This window comes from Phoxinus phoxinus, assembly GCF_949152265.1.
Source record: "Phoxinus phoxinus genome assembly, chromosome: 2".
Taxonomy (NCBI): Eukaryota; Metazoa; Chordata; class Actinopteri; order Cypriniformes; family Leuciscidae; genus Phoxinus; species Phoxinus phoxinus.
Genome location: NC_136877.1, coordinates 39,735,995 through 39,760,990, shown reverse-complemented (window position 1 = coordinate 39,760,990; position 24,996 = coordinate 39,735,995). Strand labels below are relative to the sequence as shown.

Sequence of the window (24,996 nt, the reverse complement as noted above, 5' to 3'; positions counted from 1 at the left end):
TAGCCTACAGTTATACAAAACGGGCATGTTTGCTAAAAGAGTCGGGGGCGTGTGGTGCCCCGTTTCATTCACATCACTACAGTAGCTTGGCGTGCGCGCGCCCCTGCAGGTGATCTGCCGCTGCTGCTGCTGCTGGACCCGCCCAGGTGAGTCGCTTCCAATAAGAGCTCAAACTCACTCTGCACACATTTCCTGCGACTTACATACACAAATGCCAGTAGGGGCTTCTCGTTTAGTCGCTTAAAATGAAACACGAGGGGTGTTGAGCAGTCGCATACGAGAAGGATATTTAACAAAAGAATGAAAACTGGAAGGCGGGGAAGCGAAGACTCGATAAGTTTATACCTGTAGAGCAGCGCAGGTAAGCTGATGGGTTGAATCACGATAAACGACATGGTGGTAAATGTATAATATTGATTGTAACAATGTTAGGCTACTTTAAAATAATAAATAACGGTATAAAATATAGTTTAGATCAGTAGCAACTGTGCGTATGGGCTCACTTTTCTATGTGAAATGTTATCCGCAGTCCGACTGTAGCGGAAGATGTACACTAGTTCAACTTCACCAAACACACTGACCGCAAGGCTTGCTCTTGCAACACACTTTAAACAGACAGTGATCAGATGATATAAATATATCTGTCGTTGACATCGATTCTCATTTCTTATCTGAAACAGGAATGTGATGCATTACTGAAAATGAGGCCAGACATCAGTATGGAGGAAGCGACGCACGAGACCTGAAGATCGGTCACGCGCCGGACGCGCAACGGGGATTTGCGTGTAGCTCTTCTTAACTTGATCGAAAGGCGGGCCACTTTTATTGTCAAAAAATTAGTGACCTCGAAACTGGAGTGTTGCGTGACCGTCAGAGATATGTAAACCCTCGTGGTAGAGTTTAGAGTGCGCGAGAGAATGTCATTCGGGACCTTCGTTATGGACCAAGATGACTTGGACCCGGAGGCTTCAGATTCTCTTATGCACGGGATTCACGGAGCGCACCGGGCCAGGCCGTCCTCTTACCGGGCGCTGCGGAGCGCCGTGTCCAGCCTGGCGCGAATAGATGACTTTATCTGCGAGAAGATCGGCTCGGGTTTCTTCTCAGAGGTTTTCAAGGTAAATATTTGTCATGCTATTTTTTTGTTATGATGCTTTTTTTTGCAAATTGCTCGTGCTGCGTTTCTAGCACAGTGTTATAAATGAACATTTTATGTAAATAAATGTTTGTTGGATCATTTTTGTTATGCAGTGTATTTGTTTACTATATCACACAGTTTGTGTTCGTATATTGAACGGATGCCATCATTTTTGCCTTTTCACTTTCCACCCTCTTAGTCTTGTATAGTATGCTACTAATAATATCCGTAATATTTTCTAACAGCAAAAGCCAGGATTTAAATGAAATGCATTTTAATTTTTTGTAGTAGGCTATTAGTTGGCTTGTCTACAGTAATATTGGGTTTGATAAAATTACTGAAATATGTATTGTATTCTCAAAAGGTGTTTAATTAAAAAAATGTATAACTTTATTGATAACCTTATGCTAACCTAATCCCTATGCAATTACTAAGTTTAACTCTCTATTTCCATTCTGTTATGTTCAATCCTGTTCATTCAATTATTAAGTTCCTAAGCTTGAGCAGAGCCGATTTGTGGTATACACCTGTATGCAAGTTCATAATTAAATGAATATTACAGAGCTCAAAAGGTACTACATAACAGAAATGATCCTGTTATAAAGTGACTTTTGGCAACTAGAGCCATCTTTTCACTTCAAGCTGACTTTATGATTGTGCCTCAGCTTTTGTAGCCCTATGGTCCATTTCACATTCTCAAAATGACTGATTGGACAGACAACCAATTTATGAACCTCTTTGCAAAATTCAGATGATAACAACAGTCTTCACATTCTGGCTGTCCTCTTCCTGCCAGAGAACAGGGGTCGTGACCTGTGTAAGGACAGTAGGTCTGTGTTGGTGTGAAAGTGAATACCCGTTGACAAGGTGCGCAGGTGTGCTGGAAACTCTACTCCTGTGTTTGTGTGTGTGCGTGCATGTGAGACCGAGACTGACAGAGAGAGAAGAGACCTAATTATCATCCCTCATAGTTCACCATGCAGGCCAATATACTTCCCAGACCCCAAATATGGCAATAACTTCCTGTCAGTTATTGCCTGCAAGAATGTCATTGCTGATTAGGTCAATATAAATGCAAATATGTGGTAGCTGCTTTTTATTTCTGTTTAGTGCAAGGGTTATGAAAGATATGACATGTATAATTATGTACAACCTCAGCTAATAGTCCACAGTTACAAGAATCATTTTAGTTTGTTTTCAACAGAGTCATTACATAATGGCCTACAACAATACTATTGAGCAATCTTGCAGTGTCTATACCTGTCGTGACAGATCCTTCAGGTGCTGTTTTTAGTTTTCAAAGACTTTGCAGACTGTGTCAACAGTAAGGACTTGCACTTAACTAAAAAAAGGTTTCTTTCATTCTCTAATTGTTTGGTCAGAAAATCCTTTCTCGCATTGGTTCGGATAACGGCTTGGTTGAGATTTCATCAGTTCTACGAAATATTGCTCAATGCTCACCCATTATGTTCTTCTCATAACTACTGCAGTTCTCTGCCTGTTTCTGCCTACCTTGATAAATCCAAAACAAGTGATGAAAGACGAGATAATTTTGCGTTTCTCTTGGTTTGATGCTCACCTCATCGTGGGATCAGCAGGCTTTCTCATTTTAGGCTGTGCCAAGACAAAGTAGCTATTTATGTGAGATTCCTCTACAAAAATATGATGGAGTTGGACAGCAAGAATTAAATCAAGATTTTACTACCTTATAACTCACAAAAAAAAAGAATCAGTCAACATGGTTTATTTGCTTTAAAACCCCTGTGTGGAAAATAGACATAAGCTCCAAAATGTATTTAGACACTTAAAAATACATGAATGTCAATGCATTAACCAAGTGCCATTTGTTTAAAAATTGCAAAACATTTTGCAAAGTTTGCAAATGATAAAACATTCACATTACATTTACATTTGCAGTACGACAGACACTTATATCCAAAGCAGTGTATTAAAATGTACAGTACATGTTGTATCAGCGCATGCATTCACTGAGAACCAAACCTATGCAGCTGTTTTGCTAGCACCGTGCTCTACAAGATAAACTTAGTCAAGATATGCAAAAAGAAAAGCGAAGGAAAGGTACAGCATCACTTGTTTTCTTTGGGGCCTCTGTATAGTTTTCTTATTAGATATAACGATGCAGAGTTCTCAATGGAGATTTGGGTTCTCTTTTTTAATACCTTTACATTTGAGCATTGTGTTGAGGTCCTTGTATCGAGTGTGCTCATTAAGTGTTATTGTGTTCCTGAAATACAGTAATGAGTTTGCTGACTGCACGCTGATCTGCGTTTGACAAAGGGGTGATGTCACGGTAACGCGTCTTGGGTTCCGCAAATTAGAAAAGACGCTCATCGACGGGATCTGGTTCCCTCTTGGTGTCACACGTTTTAAAAATGGACTCTCTTCCATTAAATATAGATATGAGGAGTGTGGTTAAAAGTACACACTGGCAGGGGGGTTTTCAGTGGAAGGGGATTCACGATATGATCATTAAAGACATGTTCTCATTGGTCAGACAGTTTGAGGTTGTAAACAATTTGCGAGCTAGTTTTGACATGATTTCGAAAGCCTGAATTTACAACACAAAGTCCCCCTTTGGTGCTTCCCTTTTGCATTCTCTCTCTCCTATTTTCTCTTTCTATTCTTGTTCTTCGGTGTCTCTTACTAGTCAGGGCATGCATGAATGTCAAGCTCTATTGCTGCCTTAGAGCTCCTCCTGTTTGTTTGAGTTTGCGTATGTTTTAAATATCAGTGCAGTCTGAACAATTTGAAGTTTATTTGTGAATGCATTTTCAACTTTTGCAGGTGTGTGTTTGTGATATTAAGCTTTGGTTGGAGGGTGTGTTGAAGATTTCTGCTCATAACCCAAACGTTCTAGGTAGAAGCTTATCTCTTGTGTTGCCATTGTAACTTTGATTGTACTTAAAAAAATTGTTTCACTTTGGATCAAATGTAGGACTACACAATAAGTTATATATAATTAAATATTTCATCTTAGATGCTAATTTCCCATTTTCACATTTAGATTAGCAGAGTGTTGGATGAGTCAATCAAAAGAAACGTTAATCTTTTAAAACCATAATAATTTAACACTGTAAAATGTAATCTCGAAATGAAAAAGAAAAAGAAAAATCTTAGTGCATTATAAAATTGAGATGACTAAATTTATGCATTTAAAACTATTGCTCTTAAGTTGTATTACTTTTTGACACAATAGTATAGAATTTAAATGTCTGGTATTTGGTTATCTGCCATGGCATTAACAAATATTGGCTTATGGGCATTGGACAGAAGTTTAATATCAGTGTGTCCTTAAAAATGCCACGTAGCTAACAGAGGTAAACTGGGTGTCAATGCCAGTGTTTTACATTCAAATTACGTTTGTATAAAGAAAACAAAGTACAGGATCACGGTAAGCTTCCATCTGTGGAAGCTGTGAAGAAGGAAAATGTTGTGTGTCTGATAATGTGTTAGGGCCTGTTAAGTGCTCTATGGGGCTCTCTGGCAGTGTGCTGTAGTGTGTGAGTGGGTGGTAATGATGCTCTGTTAAGTGCTGTCTCAGACCACCTGTCTAAACTGCAATATGAGAAGTATGCTGATAGAAATTAAATTCATCACATACATACACACTCATCCACACTCTTATACCTCTGTTTTTCATGCACTGAACATCATATAAAGCAACCTCAATGTGCATTCAGCAATTGTTTGCCTTGTCATGTGTAGTGCGAGAGTGTGTGTTCGTGTATTAAGAGTGTGCAGAGTCCATGGAGACGCGGCCTGGCAGGTAGTGCACATGCTCTGAGTCTGACACATTACGCTTTACACAGTGACAATTATGTGGGCAATCCCAGTAGAAATTGCCATTTTTCCCCCCCGCAATCCCACGCACACATCTTCTCCCTCTCAAAAACAAATGCTTTACAGCTAATTTGATATGCATGGATTCTGTCTTCATAGAATTCCATGGAAAGCTCCACAGAATTTGAACAGCTGTCATTCACAAAGCTCTATACAACCCCTAGTTTAAAAAATGACATGTTTTTATGCTTCATTTGACATGTTTTACCATGTGAATCCATCCCATATACAGCTGAATAATCACTTGACCTCAATTCTCACTGCACAGATATTTTTATCACTGGATGCCGAAATGCATATTATGTGTGTTTAAGGCGTCTTCTGTATCCATCCCTGAGAATGCACTGTTTACCTTTGATAAAAGCAGTGTATTGGACACACACCCTCAGATGTGCGAGCAATCGTTCACTCTCCATCATTCTAGCTGCAGGGCTGAGTTTTATCAGATAATTTATGGATTTTAAAGTTTCCAGCTATTGATCTTCTTGAGACTCTCAAAAGCATATAATGGTGCTCATTGTTATCGTGATATCTTAGCTTGCACGCGTTGGCGCTGCAGGCAAGTTCAGCCAGCCAGACGACACGGCACAGGTTTGGGTGTCACCAATCAGGGATGGGTTTCTGCCTTTGCTTTATTAGATTGTCATATTGCTTTTGTTTTGTATAGACATTCTAAGATGAAGAACACACTTGATGCAGAAAGTTTCAGTCCTTCAGGGAAAATCTTGCTCTGGGTTCCTTTTTTTTTTTTTTTGGGAAATGTCTGTCATCGAGGGAACATGTTCAGACAACATTAGACTTAGTCAATAGCATACTTTTTTAAATTTATAGTGATGAAACAAGACACGCATTATAATTTCTGCCCCATAAATCTTTTGTAATTTTAAGTTGCCATGAATCATAATATAATGGTTCTCTGTTCAACTGTATGTGTGTTATTGGGGCTGCTACTTAGTCCAGATATGGACCAGACAGCTTGAGTATGCAAATCTCCATCTTGAAGGGATAGCTTAGTTCACCCCAAAATAAAAAAATCTGTCATTTTCTCACCCTCAAGTTGTTCCAAACCTGTATAAATGAAAGTTATTTTTGAACAATATGGGTAACCAAACATACTGTAGTATATCATTTTTTTTTTTTTCATGGAAGTCAACTGTCTGGTTACTGACATTCTTCAAAATATCATCTTTTGTGTTCAGCAGAAGAAAGAAATTCATACAGGTTTGGTGGAACAAATTGAGGGTGAGTAAAAGATGACAGAATAAAAAATTTTGGGTGAACTATCCCTTTAATGTTTGACCTTTAGTACAAAGGAGTTCACATGAGCATTGTCACAAATTTCCCTATATTTGATTAGTAACATATAAATAGTACAAAATCTATTTCATGTAACTTTGTTTTAAAAAATTCAACTTTAAAACTTTTATTTCTAAATTTAAATTCTACATGTCCTCTTGAGTGCAGAGAATGTCTCCTGCAGCCAGGGACTTTGAAGTGTGGGATGAATCAGAAGGATGTGTGTGTGTGAGGGGAAGGGAGAGAGAAAAGGGCTAGAGATCTCTGTCCAGCTGCCCCAGCCATGAATAGACCTCTAAAGTCTGTCTGTGACAAGTGTTTTCTCTCGCTCTCTTTCTCTGAAGGTGCAGCATCGTATCACCGGGCAGGTGATGGCTCTGAAGATGAACACCATGGCCAGTAACAGAGCCAACATGCTGAAGGAGGTACAGCTGATGAACCGCCTCAGACATCCCAACATACTCAGGTCTGCAACACCTACATCTACATTCACTGACAACAGGGCTGGCTGACACTGAATGTTCACAATATTCATGCAGTGGTGATTCGGCGATTAGATTTCATAAAGAATGTGCTACTAAAATGTTCATTTTGTGGAAAAAATGTCTGTCTTTTTAACTACGTTTTTTCTGTACTTATGGCATTAAACTTGCCACAATAGATGTTTTATATGAGGGTTTCTCTGATTGGAAAAGAAACATCCTTTTAAGTAATTAAAAAAAATGCATACATGTATTTTATACAGCAAGGATGCCGCAAATTAATAGTAAAGACTTGATTTGAAATAGAATTTTCTATGTTTAAAAAATGCTGCTCTTTTGGACTTTCTATTCATCAAAGTAACCTGTAACTTTATCACACTTTCCACAAAATTATTAGGCAGCACAACTTTCAACATTGATAATAATAAGAAATTATTCTTGCACCAAATCATCAGCATACAAATTTTGCCAGCCCCAAACTTATGAATTGTAGTGTATATTTTAAATGTATATCGAACAAACGTCAAAACACAAACTCTTATACATGCATCTTAATTTTTTCAGTTCTTTTAGTTGTGATAATGCTAAATTAAATTGCATAATTATTTATGCAAAACATTAAGTATATTATAATTAAAAGTGCTGTAATCAATTTCAGCCATTTTGATCATTTTTGTCAGGCTTGGCCACTGAGTTGGATTGAACCGTATCACTTCAAGCACATTACCATTATAACCATCTGGTACCATCTGTACCATGGTAACACCTCAGTACATGTGTTGTGAGTTTAGTAAATAAAATCTCCGGTCTAATGGCTCTCATGTGTACTAACACAGCCTAAAGTCAGGGCGGATAGAGAGTTTCCAACTAGATGTTTGTTAATTTTTATGAATTTCCAAGTGTTTCTTTGAATAATTCATTAATTGTGTTCTCATTTAGAAGTTTTATCCATTCTTGCCGCTAGAATGGAAAGCATTTTTTGTTCTAAGTCCAGCTTACCTAGAGGACAAAGTCTGTGCTGTTAGGCAACAAACACTGCATTGTATGAGAGCATGAATATTAATGTCACAGGATGGTGGCTTTTGTCTGGTCATGCCTCCATAACGGCAGCCACTGTTTATATAGAGTAAAATATTGAATTGGAAGCTGATGAGTAAATGTTTGACACGGTATGAGGAGGGAACAACACATTGTTATCACCTATGAAATACAAATATATTAAGCTTAAACTAATCCCCGCATCAATGGTGTGTTTGTTTACATGTGCCAGGGCAAAAAGTCTTGTTCTTTTGTCTGCTTAACCTGCACCAGCTTGTGTGGTCTTGAGTGTTTGAATTAAATGCATGTCTGTGTGTGTGTGTGAGAGAGAGAGAGAGAGTATTTACATGCATGCTTAAGATTGCCTTCAAAATGCAGGTGTTCCAGCTCACATTCTTGAGATGGGTCACTCCTGAAGGAACTTGTTAGCACTTTCTCCTGTTTTCCCCCAACACCCTTACCTTGTTTCTCTGTGTGTGTCCCATCAGGTTTGTGGGAGTGTGTGTACATGAGGGACATCTTCATGCCCTGACAGAGGTAAGGTAGTGAGAGTTATGATACACTTGAGCCCAATTTGTCAAAGCTAATGCAGCAATAATCTAACAAGCATAAAAAAACAACACACTATTGTGTATCTGTACTTTTCAAAATTGAATGATATACAATACCATTCAAAAGTTTGGGATGAGTGTTATTTTAAATACATTTCAATACATTTTAAAATGTAGTTTATTCCTGTAATATAGGAAGCATTTCTTTTGCTTTTTATATTGCAAAAGTTATGCATGATGCTCCTTTAAAATGTATTTAAAACTATGTCTCTTAGGAGACTGTTAGGAACAGCCTTGTTGTCGGGGTGGAACCCTGACTCCCTAAATAGCCTTTTTTTAGGGATTACTTCCTTTGATACAGTTTAATGTGCAGAGACAACATTAATAAATTCATTGGTTGGGGTACAGTAGTAGCCAAAAGTGATGTTCGGAGGGGATATTTATTTTTATGGCCCTACGATTTTGTATTAAACCATCAAAATATAAGGAAGATAATTTATACTTTTTTTAAAATATAAATTTATCTGACAAAATAATTTTGAAAAAAAGGCAAACTACAGCTACAGGTTTTACTTTACTATACAAAAATATTTTTTGTATGAATTTTTGTTTGTTTGTATGACAGCCTGGCCAAAAATGAAAATTTAGCATGTTTCATTGCATAAACTACACAATTAAAACACACAACGCACAACTACACAATACGCTTAAAAGATTTTAAACCGTTTTCAAAACAATCTTATCTGAAATGTATGTGTATGATGTAGCGTGAACATGACGATCAGGGTGATGAGCATAGTTGATATTAAACGTTCAGTTTCTAGCACCTGCTAATCAATTGATAGCATTGTAATTTTTCTTATTGAAGTGTCAATATCCCACATATAGTTTCATGGTTTAATGACTAGATTGACATGTAGGAGTGTTTGGGGATACTTTTAAAATCTGTTCTTTTATGGCAAAATGTGGCTCAGAAATGACATGCTTCACATTTAACATCAGGTAATGTTTGACCTCTGTGTGTATTGTAGTACATTAATGGCGGTAACCTGGAGCAGCTGCTGAACAGTGACGTGTTCCTGTCCTGGTTTGTGAGAATAAACCTCAGTCTGGACATTGCCAGAGGACTGCAGTACCTCCACAGCAAGGGCATATTTCACAGAGATCTTACGTCAAAGGTACACACACTGGAAGGGTGTTTATTACAGAAACTTTGTGTCACAGGTACATGTACACAAGTGTATATTCTGGAGACTTCACACTGGATTCGTACTGTTCACAACACAGCCATTTTAAGCAAATGTTTTTGTCAAATAATTAACCTAAAGACACAAATGTTATCTTTCGCTCTGAACATGTTTTTTGTTTTGTAGAACTGTCTGGTACGCTGGGAGAATGGGCAGTGCAGTGCGGTGGTGGGGGACTTTGGCCTGGCAGAGAAAATTCCTGATCACAGGTCAGTAAATTGCATCTTCATAACTCAAGAGATAAGATTAGATGTATACCACACTCTTCCAGAGAGGGAGATGGAGGCAGCCAAAGACTGATTGATGAGCTTCCATTTTTCCCATGAAGCCCTTGTATTTATAGGTGGAGAGTAAATGATTAAGACCATGTGATGTAGTCAGCACATCTTCAGGTTCATCCAGCCCAGTCATGTCCTGTTGTTGTTTCAGTAGATGTGTACACAGAGCTACACGTGTAAATGAAATAGATGTTAAATACCTAAGATATGCTTGAGTTATGATGTTGACTTTTACCCTTAATGACCCAGGTATCTGTTCACACATGATGTGAAGCATGTACAATTAATGCAGGAACACACACGCACATACAGGTCATGTAGACGCTCGGCTAGAATAACAATGGGGGAAAAAATCAAACACGCCCATTAAACCCAACTAAGGTTTTAAACTCATGACACTAAAGTACAAATAACAATTTCTACATATTAAACAATAATAAGACTTTATTCATGCATGCATTATAGTATTTACATTTTAAAATATATAAAAAAGATGATCAAATACCAAACACTACTGTTAAAAAGGTTTGGGGTCAGTTAGATGTTAATAAGAAGAAATTAATATTGTCTTTCAGCAAGAACATATTAAATTGATCAAAAGTGATGTCATGATGTTATACAAGATTCATTTTTGAAAGAAATACGGTTCTTTCCTACATTCTGTTCATCAAAGAATCCTTATAAAAAAGGAATCTCTGTTTCCACATCAATATTAAGCAGTACAACTATTTTCAACATTGATAATAATAGGTTATTTAATAATAATTTGTCTTGAGTAGCAAGATCAGCATATCAGAATGATTTCTGAAGGATCATGTGACACTGAAGACTGGATAAATGATGCTGAAAATTCAGCTTTGCATCACAAATATATTAATATGTAAATGTAATTTGAAATTGTAATAATATTTTAGAATATTATTCTTTTGACAGTAATTTTGAATAAATAAATGTAGTCTTGGTATGAGATTTTTAAAGTCTTTCCAACCCTAAACTTTTGAACTGTAGTCTACCTACGAAGAGCACTAATAAGAGAAATCTGATTGTCCATATATTGAAGCCAACAGATTGACATTTTACGTGTAACTGGTTGCTGTGTTGAGTATCGTTTACAAAATAAATGAATCCTGTCTGACTACTAATAGTGCATTCTACAATGTTATTAATAACTGAAACTGTTGCTTCTGTGGAATGACTGTCATGTTGGCCAGCACAACACAACATGCATAAAAAATAACTGCTTGCACCTTTTAGTAAGGGATTACTTTTAATGATATTCCAGTGCTTTTATATTTGACCTGAAACTGTTTGTCCAGTGCAGACCACCGTATGTAACAGTTAATCCATGTATCCTGTGGATTAACATTGCTTTTAGTGAAGCACTCATGCTGCGACATATTAAAGTGATTCACTGCTTGTGTAATCCATTCCTCAGCATAGGGCCTCTGTCTAAACTTATGTTTGAGAGCTGAGGTTTATACTGTTAGTTTCTGTTCAGCTTTCCTTAAATACACAGTCTCAGCCTGATGGGCTTGCTAATGTGTACCACAAGAACATGGTGTGTGTGTATGTGATGTAAGTGCCATCAGAGAGCTATTTCTGTTCTGCCTTGGCCATCGTAGTGTCTTTTAAGAGAATGCCAATGTTCAGAAGCATACTACTATTATTTTACAGTATGTATATTTACTGTGCATAGTATGCAATTACACTAGTATTCAAAAGTTTGAAGTCCGTAAGATAAAAAAAAAGTCTCATGCACACCAGGGTTGAATTTATTTGTTAAAAATTACAGTAAAACGGTAATATTGTGAAATATCATTACAATTTGAAATAAGTGTTTTCTATTTTAATTTATATTAAAATTTAATTATCATGCCAGCAAAGCTGAATTTTCAGAAGCAGTCTTCAGTCTCGCATGATCATTCAGAAATCATTCTAATATGCAGAGTTGCTGCTCAAGACACATTTCTTATTATTATCAGTGATGAAATCAGTTGTGCTGCTTAATATTTTTGTGGAAATTGATTCTTTGATGAATAGAAAGTTCAATAATAGCATTTTTTTTTAATAGAAATCTTTCGTAACATTAAATGTCTTTTTACTGTCATCTTTGATCAATTTAATGTATTCTTGATGAATACAAGTATTAATTTCTTCCTAAAAAAAATTCTTCCTGACTCCACACTTGAATGGTCATGTACAACAGTTTACTGCATAAAGTACTGGCCCACAATGCAATGGGATTGACTTGACCTTCTCTTTCCAGCATTATGAATAAACTAGAATTCCGTTTTCTTGACTGACCGTTTTATTGAAAAACCAAATGTTTAGACTTTTTTTTTTTTTCATTGACTTAAATTTAATTTAAAAATGTAAACAAGATGTTAATTAGATGCCACTTGCTCAATTAAACACTATTTGAAATGTGTATTGTGGAATAATGCCTTCTGTTTTTCTTACTAATTTAAATTGTATAGATTATAAAGTAGTAGTAGTAGTAGTAGTAGTAGTAGTAAGCCAGTGCTCCGTTATGAACATATCCAGTGTGTGTACATGTGATGTCAGTCATCAGGGACGTGTTTCCGCCCTTGCATTCCTGTTTATTTTAATGGTGACAGAGTGTGTGTGTGTGTGTGTGTGTGTGTGAGAGAGAGAGAGGGGAAAAAAGAAAGACAAGCAAACTCACTGTTGGGCTTAACCCTTTTTTTTTCAATGTTGGTATTTGTTTAAATGTTATGTAATTCATATTTTAGTGTGCTTGCAAATGCTTAATGTTTACGTGTAAAACCACGAGTGTTTGTATATCTGAAAAAGTCTGAGCACATTGGTAAATGAAGGCTTTTTGGAAAGCTCTCCTAAAAAGGACAAAGTATTTCAGCAGTTTGCTGCGGTAGATTCCCTCACTCTGACTAGCCCAAATCCCCAAATGGTGTTTACACTGTGGTACATTACTCCATTTATCTCTCTCTCTTCCCTTGTCTCCACTCTTCCCCTCTCAGTCTATTTATGCCAGTACACAGTCCCAGACCAAAATAAAACCGAGGAAGTGTCTCTCAGTCAGCAGTGTATGAGTGTGCCAGCTATAATTAAGATCTTACAAGGCCTTGTTTTGTTTTATTTTTATACATACACACACAGCATAATAGTGCTGTGTGTTAATGGACTGGGGGTTTATGGGTGTTAAATGTGGAAATGGAGTAATTATAAAAAGATGAACAACTTGTAGGTTCCCTTTTAGTATGTTTTCCCTCTGTCTGTTTTCAGTGACGAGGCAGGAAAAGAGAGCTTGTCTGTCGTCGGCTCCCCCTACTGGATGGCTCCGGAGGTGCTCAGAGGAGAGCACTACAATGAAAAGGTAAAACACTGTATGATTGATTACCACATACAGGCCAGAGTCCTTTTAAATGACGGTTTCACCCACATTACTTATCAGATTACTGGTATTTCACAATATCAAATGCAGAGTTGAGTGCTCTTCGATTGAGAATATTTTTCGATTAAGTTCATTGTAATGTATAGGTTTTCAGAGACTCAAAACACTGTTTTATACAGGTGGATGTGTTTGCCTACGGTATCATTCTCTGTGAGATTATTGGCCGGATACAGGCGGATCCTGACTTCCTCCCACGGACAGAGGTGAAAAACTGAACAATACAGCATCTTATATGCTCCGATCAAATGCTTTTGGAATTTAGAATCTTTTTAGACACTCTTTTAGAATTTGTATTTCATTAAATATACTTGAATAATGAGACAAGTATGTTTTTTATATTTTTCCCTTATTGCTGAGTGCTTTTATTCCAGAATTGCAGATAAAGTATTTTATTGATCTAGATCTATTTGGTTCAACCTTCCACCTAGTCTTCGCATGTCAGGCTAACTCCTGTCACCAGTCTCATGTACTCACTCGATTTATGAATGTTGATCATAGTTTACTCTGTGCGAGATAACCACTGGCAATACAGTGTTATGCTGAGCAAAAAGGGTGTTCAATCATGTTGATAGGTCATGTTTTTTTTAGTCTTGCGATTACATATAAATCATAGTTTGATTACTTCTTACAATCAAACACTAAACCAATCTTTGCCAGGGTGATTTATTTCTACAGTACAGCTTGTACTCCTTGCGGTGGTAACATACAGCTGTGTATCAGCTTTGTACCTTTTTTCTTAAGACTGAAACTAGGTGGTGATTCTGTGTTTCAGGACTTCGGTCTGGATGTGGAGGCCTTTCGGCAGATGGTGGAAGACTGTCCTCCTCATTTCTTCAACCTCACAGTAATCTGCTGCAGTGTAAGACCTCTTATCTACTGTCATGACAGATCATACATCCTCCTCCTCTGTAAATCTCTCACGTTTACACGCGCTGTTATGTTCAAGCTACAGCGGGTTTGTGCTTAGTCGAGCAACAATCGTCTTCTGCCTGTCCAAGTATACATGACGTAATGCGTAATCGAATATTTCAAAGATTAAATTCACATCTTTCTGGAGCAAGCGCACAATCCCTGGGCAAATTGTAGTCTAACCATATTACAGGAGATACCAACCTCCGCTACCATTGGAAAAGCGTAACCGTCAACTTGGATCATGTGTCCCTTGCAAACTAATCACGTTACAGCTTTAATGTCTTTGAATCGCTTTGAGTTTTACAACTGTCAATCACTGTTTGAGAATACCATAAACAATTAATGTGTGATGCCGAAAAAGGGAATAGTCCCTGTCGGAAAATAGTCTTCTCCTATAAAAGATGATTTTTTTGTTGTTGAAAACTCCAAATATAGCTCACGCCGAAATACATATTTAATAGCAAACACATTGAAGATTACTAGAAAGGCTGTCAGTTCATTAAGCTATAAGCATACTGAAGCTTCTCCTCCATTGACATCCATTTAAAACAACAGCCTATTGTTCCTTTGCCAGTTTACTGCTATTTATATATTTTTTTAGCTCTGGTCTAATTTACTTGCATAAATGCTGGTTGAAGCCAAGCTACAAATGTATTATTCAAGTCTGTTAGTCTGACTTCTCAAAAAATGTGACTAATTTTAATCAGCCAAAAGTGTTTATTTGACGTTTTAAAAATCCAGCATTTTTATCTGTCTGTCTTTCTTCTCTCCCAGATGAACCCAGAGAGTCGACCGTCATTCACAGAGCTGGTGGCAGAGCTGGAGAAGAGAGTGAGTGATCGAGAGCCAAGTGGATGTATGGAGCCTGATGTACAGGGTGAGTCAGCAAAAAATAAAAATACAGCACAGGGAATGTTGCCAGAAGCCCCTTTTTTTTTTCTGTTCGCTTTTTTGTAATTACTTCACATACATAATGCAAATTCAAAGTCAGAATTTAGTTTTAGAATTCTTAGGAAATAAAATTCTTAAAGGGATAGTTCACTTTGAAAAAAAATTTTGGTATGTTTTAGCTTACCTCAAGGGCATCCAAGATGTAGGTGTCTTTTTTCCGCTGTAGTTTCAATTTTGATATTTTTAGGTCAAACCGTTCTTGTCTGACAGTCATATCATGCAGGTCTATGGTAACTGTCTCAAAGAGCATACACAGAGTCCAAATTAAAACAATTCCCCATCGTCCAAATTAAACAATTCCCCATCGTAAGTACACATTGATGGCCTAAGACACGAAACGAGCAGTTTGTGTGAGAAAACGAACGGTATTTATATCGTTTTTACCTCTTATAACACAGTCACGTCCAAGTGATCTGAGGGCGCGGGCGCTTCCTTCTGTGTGACGTGTACGCAGACTGGTGCATAGATATATATACACTAGATGTCACATTAAAGACATTCGTTCGAATGAACTGCCGTAGCCAAGGCGACATCTAGTGTATACATCTATGCACCAGTCTGCGTACACGTCACACACCAGGATGCGCTCGCGCCCTCAGATCACTTGGACGTGGCTATGTTACAAGAGGTAAAAACTATATAAATACAGTTCGTTTTCTCACACAAACTGCTCGTTTCGTGTTTTAGGCCATCAATGTGTACTTACGATGGGGAATTGTTTAATTTGGACGATGGGGAATCGTTTTAATTTGGACTCTGTGTATGCTCTTTGAGACAGTTACCATAGACCTGCATGATATGACTGTCAGACAAGAACGGTTTGACCTAAAAATATCAAAATTGAAACTACTGTGGAAAAAAGACACCTACATCTTGGATGCCCTTGAGGTAAGCTAAAACTTAATTTCAAAGTGAACTATCCCTTTAAATATCTTGTTTCTATTTTAATGGGGCCCTATGAAATCAGTTTTATTTTGAAAATAAAATTGGGTGTGGGGGGGGGGGGGGGGGGGGGTCGAAGTTTTTCTGGATTCTATTTTGATGGTTAAATTTAACATTTTAGTCATCAAAAAGGTTGTCTAATTAATTGAAATCTTGGAGCTTTTACAATTTATTAAAAAAAAGTTTAACAAATTACATTCTTAGTAGTACCCTATGAAACAGTTTTTATTTTCCCCACATTCCATTTTAATGGCTTAATACATTTTTAATAGTCAGAAAGCATGTCTAATCAATTGGATGAACAAAACTAACAATTTATTTTATTATTATTTTTATCAATTTCATCTGTGTTTTCTGCATCATGAAAATCATAGGACCCTAATGTAATAGTTCAAGTATCGTGGTTTAAAAAAACTGAGCCTTAATTTTTTTCCTCTTCAGTTTCAGACCGGTTGTCCCCAAACACAACGCCTTTGAGTCAAAAGCATTCTCTAGACATTCCTGCTTACCAGCGTCTCTGCCGCAGCAAGTCCGACGTGCTTCTCCCTCCGTCCCCTCTCCTGACTCAGACCACACCGATGCGCGTCAACCCCTTCTCCCAGCGCCAGGACCTCAACGGCGGTCGTATCAAGCTCTTTGACACCCCCAGCAAGTCTGTCATTTCCCTCACCTTTGCTCTCCCTCCACTTCCTGACCCCAGCAGCCCTGTCTCCGGTGACAAGGGCCCGCCCCATTTTCACAGACGCAGCCAATCACTGCCCTGCACGCCAGAAGACATCCAGTCTCTGCGTGGCACTGGTGACAATGAGAAATGCAAGAATAATAAAATTAAGGACACATATTTAAATCCAGCTAATGTAAATATGTTGGACATGGGGAGGGACAGTGTGTTGACCATGAGCAATGAGAGTATTGCTGACCTGTCTAATATTAGCGAGCTTGTTGATGCACCTGTTGAGGATGACAAGGAGAATCTTAAAATGAGAAGTCAAGAAGCTGATGACTCTGGTCTCCTGTTAGATGTAGAGTTGATGTCTTTAAACAAATCGATGTTTGAGGAGGCTATGGACTGCACCAGCTCTCCTGATACACTAGATGGCGCCGGCGTTACTACAACCAAACCCTTCTCCAATGGCTGGAGCACCCCAGTCTCCAACGGACCGCCCTCTTTACCTCCGTTACTAGACACGGACAACAACAACAGCACCATCCCTATAAACCGATCTCTGGGATGGGGGGCTAACAACTCCAACGGTGCCACTACCCCTCTTACGCCTCCGGAACAGGATGAGGTCATACCCTGTCCGGGTTGCTGCCTAGCAGGGATGAGTTTCCCCTCTATTTGCACACGTGGACCTCGGCAAAACCCCTATAAGAACTTGAATGGCGATGCGGCAGGGAAAGGGCTTCTGTGCAAGGCATTGCCGCCCTCGCCCACAGAGGCGAACATTGCTCTGCCAGGCACACGGACATAAATTATAACTGCCCGTATATAGGTGAAGCTCTATATTTAATAAATTGCTACTGCTAAATGTGCTTGTACTGCTCAGAAATGTCTTTCTGGAGGGAGACAACTCTGTATTATTGTTTAGACTAGGACTAGGTGGATCATTTAGTATTCTGATCTGTCCTAGTCCTCTAAACTTGAACACTCCCATAGGTTTTAATGCCTTTCTAATGACACATGTTGTTAATATTTTTTTGTTATTTTTACTATTATTTGAAAGGTTATGAAAATATTGAGTGGAGAAAAAATATGTATTATTTTATTAATGACATTAAATTACATGAGCTAACAGGCTGTGTTGTGTCTTTTGGAGGATGTGAATCACATTACTTTACATGTTGTTATGTCACATGGTAAAATGGCTACAAAGTCTACATGGGGTTATATGGAGAAAGTATAATGTATACATAATGCATATTCTATGCACTGTATAATGTATCTACGGAAGGTAAAAAATAATAATACAGTATATCAGTAAAGTTTGGAGTCAGTAAGATTTATTTGAAGAAATTAATACTTTTATTCAGAAAGGATGCATTCAATTGATAAAAAGTGACCGCCTAAGGACTTTATCACTGAAGATTTCTTTCAAATGAATGCTGTTCTTTTGAACTTTCTATTCGTCAAAGAATCCTGAAAAAGTGCATCATTGTTTCCACAAAAATATTAAGCTGTACAACTTTCATCATTGATAAGTAATGTTTCTTGAGCACCAAATCCGTATTAGAATGATTTCTGAAGGATCGCAGGAATGAATTGGCTCATTTTTTTTATGTAAAATATTTAGCCAATTAAGCTAAATACAATAGAAAACAGTTATTATTTTATATTATAAATTAATCAAATAAGTGCAACCTTGGTGAGCATAACATGTTTTTTTTAAAAACGTTTAAAGAATAATTATTATCTGTAAAGCTATAAAATAATTCTGAATTATAACATTTATAAATTGTTACAATTTATGATTGTAATTTTTGCTATCATTTCCACCAGAGTGCTTTTGTTCTCTTCCTCCTGTTTCCTCTCTGCACGTGGGTTTAGTCCCTGTGTGGTTTTGTGGCATAGTCTAAGTGAAGCTGTGACATCTGTCCTTTTCTCACTTTATCTGCTCACCCACTGAAAGTAAGAGCTAATGAAATCTCTCTCATTCTTCTGTTTAAGGTAAATCTTTTTATGTGAGTGTTTGTTTGTTTTTTTTAACCTCATTATACATCTGTAATATTAATATCATAATATAAACATTGTGGGTCCGCTTTGTAGAGATATTATCAGTTATGGCATTTTGATAAATACAGTTTCTTTTCCCCTTAAAATAACGTGCAGGTGTGGGGATGCCTGTCACTGCCCTACATTTTTTTCTGTTGATGTTTAATGTAGGTGAGTGTATATTTTTTGTTTCTCTTGCATTCTGTACGTATGTTTATGCTTTCACGTCTATATAGGTTACACAGGTGCAACATGTTTTTGGTTTCATGTGTTTCTTTTAGAGACTATGCTCTCTGTCTGCGATGTCAGAGTCCGTACAATCAATTTGGGATGCCATCTTGAGTGGAATTGCCCTGATGCCAACCCTAAGACGACTTACATTGTCCAGACCAAGACACACGGGTGAGTCTCATCTACACACAAAGAATAGGGTTAGAAACACATGAGTAACTGAATGACGTGGAAGATTTTGTTTATAGGAGAAATGAGAGTGAGAAGCAGAGAGCAGTAGAGCGCTTGGCTGAGAGGTGAAACTGTGTGGTTTAGCAGAAAACCACAGTCAAACACAATCCGGGCGTATTGCCCCAAAGCAGACAGGCTATTGTCATCGCTTCAGGCACGCTGTTGGTTTCCTCTGAATTAGAATTGACAAAGAAAATGACTCACAAACGATCAAGCTCAATTAGCTCGCTCGTTACTTTTTTTTAAAAACCATGCCCAGTTGAAGAGTTGCGTTTTTAAGAAAATGGAAGTCAGAAATATTTTTGCTTCACACGGTTTTGAATGGCCGGATGATCACCATAAAGATGTTTTTGGCATCTTCATAAAGAGCTCTCGATATTGTGTGTTTGTGTTGCAGTACATCATGGGAAAATGTTTCAGACTGCATCCAGACTTTCCAGCAAAGCTGCGATCTGACACGTGTCTTTCCAAACATACACGCCTACAACTACATCAGTCTGAGATCAGAAGATTTTCCCGGGCTGAATGAATCTCTTCTCTGTGACCCTTTGAATGACTGTCAGTATTAAACCTCACCAAAAATTAGGGGGGGAGAGCTACAGAAATGCATTCACTAATATTAGATAACAATGTGTTGAAACATACATGATGGCCATCTGTCGATAATTTACATAATTAGACACAATGTGTTGCAATTCCTCTAAAAGTGTTAAGATAACCTTTAACACGTTCTCTTTTTTTTTCCAGCTTCTGCCACATTCAGCCCCCCCAACATTATCATCTCCATGGACAATGGAAGTCTGTGGGTGACGGTACATTTTCCCTGTCTTCCATCCAACATCTGTGTCGATTATTATGAGGAAGAGAAGGAGATGGCTTGCCTCTGCCCCATAAATAACCATAAAAACCTCTTTGCCACAGTCACTCTATACAACAAACAGAACCTCTCAGACAGACAGGTGCACATCTCATCTTTACATCCCTTTAACCCCATTTTACCGTTTGGTTAAATGGGAGAGTTCAGTTGTTGTATTTTTCTTGAAGACTCGCACTGCTGCGGTGGTGGAGGAGGAAAACCCACTCAAGGTGGAATTTGGTTTTCTTGTACCAGGGCGAGTGTACTGTGCTGTGGCCAACTTCACAGCTGAAGGTGTACTGGCCTCCTCTCCCGCCAGCCTCCCGCAATGTGTTTACATACCAGCAAATACTGGTGTGCATCATTTCTACACAAGTGTTTGCACTTATTTTGTGGTGTAAAGATGTAGTAAGTGCTGGGTAGATTACTTACAAATTGTAATCGGTTACTAATTCCAAATTACATGACAAAAATTGTAGTTGGTAACTAAATGCATTACATTACACATTTAAGATAATATAAAAAAATTCAAAGTAGTTGAGAGAATTAATGATTTATATATAATTTACTGTTGTGAGAATAACATGTAATTATATTACTTTTAAAAAATACACATAATCAGACACAATTACAAGTACTTCATTTTTGGAATCTAATTACATAATCCAGATTACATGTAATCAGTTACTACCCGGCACGATGCAGTGCACATTTATTTGCATATGTTCAGTGTTTGTCGGCACTAATGTGTGTGTGTGTGTGTGTTCTTCAGAAAGCCTCATCGCCATGATTGTGTGTGCTGTTCTCATTGCTCTTGGCCTAGTGATATTTCTGCTCAGGAGACACTGTGCATCTTCTGAACGTCCCTTGCCCAGATCTTTGGTACTGGATTTTATATATTTTAGCAATATTGCATGAGCATGATTGCAAGTGTGTTACTGAAATCATATTTCTCCCCCCTCAGTAACTGTTGTTTTTATTGAAAACAAAACGGTTCTTAAAACTTCAGGAATCACAAAATCAATTGTGGTTAATTACACTGAACAAAATTATATACGCAACACTTTTGTATTTGCCCCCATTTTTCATGAGCTGAACTCAAAGATCTAAGACTTTTTCTATGTACACAAAAGACCTATTTCTCTCAAATATTGTTCACAAATCTATCTAAATCTGTGTTAGTGAGCACTTCTCCTTTGCTGAGATAATCCATCCACCTCACAGGTGTGGCATATCAAGATGCTGATTAGACAGCATGATTATTGCACAGGTGTGCCTTAGGCTGGGCACAATAAAAGGCCACTCTAAAATGTGCAGTTTTATCACACAGCACAATGCCACAGATGTCGCAAGTTTTGAGGGAGCATACAATCGGCATGCTGACTGCAGGAATGTCCACCAGAGCTTTTGCCCATGAATTGAATGTTCTCTCATTCGGCTCTACCATAAGCCGTCTCCAAAGGCGTTTCAAAGAATTTGGCAGTACATTCAACTGGCCTCACAACCGCAGACCATGTGTAACCACACCAGCCCAGGACCTCCACATCCAGCATCTTCACCTCCAAGATCATCTGAGACCAGCCACCCGTGACCCGACCAGACAGCTGCTGCAATAATCGGTTTGCATGACCAAAGAATTTCTGCACAAACTGTCAGGGAAGTCTCAGGGAAGCTCATCTGCATGCTCGTCGTCCTCATTGGGGTCTCGACCTGACTGCAGTTCGTCGTCGTAAACGACTTGAGTGGGCAAATGCTCACATTCGATGGCGTCTTGTGTAACGGAGGCCAGCTAGTAGTCGCTGAATAGCCCATGCTCAATAGCCTCCTTTAGCCTCCTTGTTAGAACGCCTGACTCTCACGCAGGAGACCCGGGTTTGAGTCCCGCACAGAGCGGGGCGAGTAGGACCCGGGTGGAGGGGTTACATTGGTGCCGTGACCTGGATTGGATGGGAGAGAGGTTTAGGGGGGTGAGTGTAACGGAAGGCAGCTAGTAGTCGCTGTGCGACTAAACCTCACTCCTCTGATCTCAATAGCCTCCTTTAGCCTTTAGTCTCCTTGTTAGAACGCCTGACTCTCACGCCAGAGACCCGGGTTTGAGTCCCGCACAGAGCGGGGCGAGTAGGACCCGGGTGGAGGGGTTACATTTGCCATTTGGAGAGGTGTTCTCTTTTGTGTACATGGAAAAAGTCTTAATCTTTGAGTTCAGCTCATGAAAAATGGGGCAAAAACAAAAGAGTTGCGTTTATAATTTTGTTCAGTATAATTGAATCACTACTCCAAAAAAAAATTTTAAGTATGAAAACAAGCATCTTTGTTATAATTACAGCTGAAATACCAGAAATAACACAGAAGATGGAAAATGTCACGTTTACAGTTACTCCTTCAGCAGGTGTATTAGAAGTGTTTAGTCGTTTTCTTGTAAGTGTAATTAAAGACAAAGTATAGTGGTATAAATGTGCATTATTTATTTTAAACAGATCTACAGTGTTATAAAGTGCAGAAATGTGTCTGTAATAAGGGTCCATATCAGCACTTTTGGAACCCTAGCCATCCAATCAAATTAAGACTTTGATAATAAAACCAGTTGTTCAAAGGAGCACTCCAAAACCTTCTAATGCAGATTCAATCCATTGTATTAATTGTTGTTTGTTTAATATGTCACAAACTAGCATTCAATGCATAAAGTACAAACCATTATTGTTTTTCCAGGCTTCACTTCGAGACCTGGAACTTCAGAGAGAGACATTCATTGACTCCTATAGGGCTGCACCACACAACGAGAGCTTTGAGGGGGACCACGTCTCTGTCGTATCCATCTGTGACTTCACACTCACGAACAACCAGTCATCCTACCAAAACAATGGGTATTACACAACCCCCGTCCTGCACGATCCAGACTGCATTGAGGGATCTGTGGAGTCTGGAGATTTGGGCGTAGAAGTCCAAAACATCGAGTTCCATTTGTTTCCGACACATCCGGTTCTAGAAGCAAACGTGGGATGTCCATATCAGAATCAGTGTGAGGAGACAAAGAACATTCCTCTGAGCTCGGTGCAAGTGCAATGCACTCAACAGGACGAGATGTCAATTGAAGACACAGCGCGGTATGGAGATGTTGAGATGTTTAAAACTGAATATGAGACCAATAAACATGAGTTTGAGCTAATTCAAACTACTGATGGTTGTTCTCAAAAGACTGAATACATTTAGTTTGAATACAGCTTTTCTTCTATGCATTGGTTGCCGATTGGATTTTGGCATGGACATTGCATGCACTCAAAAATGGAGGTAAATGAACGTGAGCTTGCAGGGGCAAGTCTTGGAGATTGGAGAAGTTTTGCTTGACGACCCAGTAAAAACATTTTAATATTTTTTTTTAGAAATGTAAATAAAGGAAACATAGCTAAATGGATGAATCCTCTACAATAAGATCTATAACATGCATTTATATAATTTGATTTATAATTTCACGTCAACTTTAATAGTATAATTTTCCATTTTAGTCTAGATGGCTTCTAATGGTTAGGTCAAATGGAGTTTAGCACGTATGCCTTTACTGCAGAGTGAAATGTGTCACTTCTTCTACATTTCTCATGGTCAAATGCCGCTGACCTGAATCTAGCAGTCATTATTATTGCCAACACACAATTCAGTGACTCACTCAAATCAGCAGAGCGCTATAAATCCTTATTCTGTCCGGGTAGCTCTGAGTACAGTATGGTTTCTGTATGGCTCGATTCATTGTTTTCATTTTTGTTTTTTTGCTCCATATTTTTCACTTCTGACTCAGTTGCCCCATTTTGACTCTCATTTTCTCCGGACCATGTCTCACAGCTAACCACGCTAAGGTGCACAATTTCTTCTGATGTTTCTCTGGAACCTTAATGGAAACGCTCCCAAGAACCGTGTGACTAGGTTCTGGAAAATTTAGCCTATATTGCGTTGTATAGAATTAGGCATGTTTTTCCTTATTTTCTCCTTTTTGAGAAAGTGTACAAGTATGTGGAGTCGACATGTACAATTCTGTTCATTTTGGTACTGTAACAGTGAAGGGAAATTAGTTAATAAATACAGTAAGTTAGAAAGAGGGAAATTTGTGTAGACTTTTCCTGAAGCCATAATCATGTGACAAATATACCACCTCCAAACTGATTTCTAAAAGCATTCACTGCCATTTCACTCAACAGATGACTCGAGTTTTAAATGTCAAGTTTCTTGTTGAACAAACGTAGCAGAGTGGAAAATGGTCTGCATGGGTTCAAGTTCAGCTTTAATAAACCACAGCCCACAAGCCTGAAAAACAACATGCAGTATATGCATATTCATCTTAGCTTAACATAAATATCAAGAAATGCACAATAAACCTGTCTTTTTCTTAGACTTTCTAACCAAATATCATCACTTTATAGTAATGTTTTGGTTTGTGTGCATGTAATATCTTTCTTCATCAGTGGTACTGCTCATTATTTGAATGTGTCATTCTTTTAATTACAAAAACAAAAGACTTGCATTAAAGTTGCTCAGTAGACTTATGATGGGTGTAAGGTTTAATCCAAAGAACCTACAGTGTATGTAGTCTAAAAATAAATTATATTGAGGTTTTAACTTTGTACTATAATCTCTTTCTAAGGCATTGGCCAATTTATTTACATAGGCTGTGCATTAAAGTTGTATTGAATACTCCTCATAGGAAGATGTGACTCACTAGCTGACTCGCACTGTAGAAAACACACTCAGGTTCTCATCCAGAGAAACCTTTAAAACCACCATATGCATCAGAACCACTCATTGTCATAGAAAGATGACTCCAATCAAATAACAGTCCCTAAGCAAGGG

The 24,996-nt window shown here is 38.1% G+C and overlaps 2 protein-coding genes across 3 annotated transcripts; both read left to right on the top strand.

Moving 5' to 3' along the window:
* The first annotated feature begins 144 nt into the window (after positions 1 to 144).
* tesk1b (testis associated actin remodelling kinase 1b) lies at positions 145 to 18,112 on the top strand. 2 transcript variants are annotated; one of them, XM_079591543.1, is made up of 11 exons: positions 145 to 361; positions 681 to 1,118; positions 6,640 to 6,761; positions 8,304 to 8,352; positions 9,398 to 9,544; positions 9,740 to 9,822; positions 13,156 to 13,246; positions 13,444 to 13,527; positions 14,097 to 14,183; positions 15,011 to 15,113; positions 16,571 to 18,112. In XM_079591543.1, the coding sequence occupies exons 2-11, from the start codon at positions 918 to 920 to the stop codon at positions 17,602 to 17,604; spliced, it is 2,001 nt and encodes a 666-aa protein (XP_079447669.1). In that variant the 5' UTR covers positions 145 to 361; positions 681 to 917; the 3' UTR covers positions 17,605 to 18,112. The 2 variants fall into 2 exon arrangements, with proteins under 2 accessions (XP_079447669.1, XP_079447668.1); XM_079591542.1 differs by having other exon boundaries at positions 149 to 361; positions 16,577 to 18,103.
* A 509-nt stretch (positions 18,113 to 18,621) lies between these two features.
* On the top strand, positions 18,622 to 24,249 carry LOC306988391 (uncharacterized protein). The gene is made up of 8 exons (XM_079593343.1): positions 18,622 to 18,797; positions 18,960 to 19,013; positions 19,124 to 19,244; positions 19,702 to 19,862; positions 20,052 to 20,263; positions 20,349 to 20,514; positions 20,933 to 21,042; positions 22,870 to 24,249. Exons 2-8 carry the CDS (start codon positions 18,968 to 18,970, stop codon positions 23,368 to 23,370), a joined length of 1,317 nt encoding a protein of 438 aa, XP_079449469.1. The 5' UTR covers positions 18,622 to 18,797; positions 18,960 to 18,967; the 3' UTR covers positions 23,371 to 24,249.
* Positions 24,250 to 24,996: the final 747 nt, after the last annotated feature.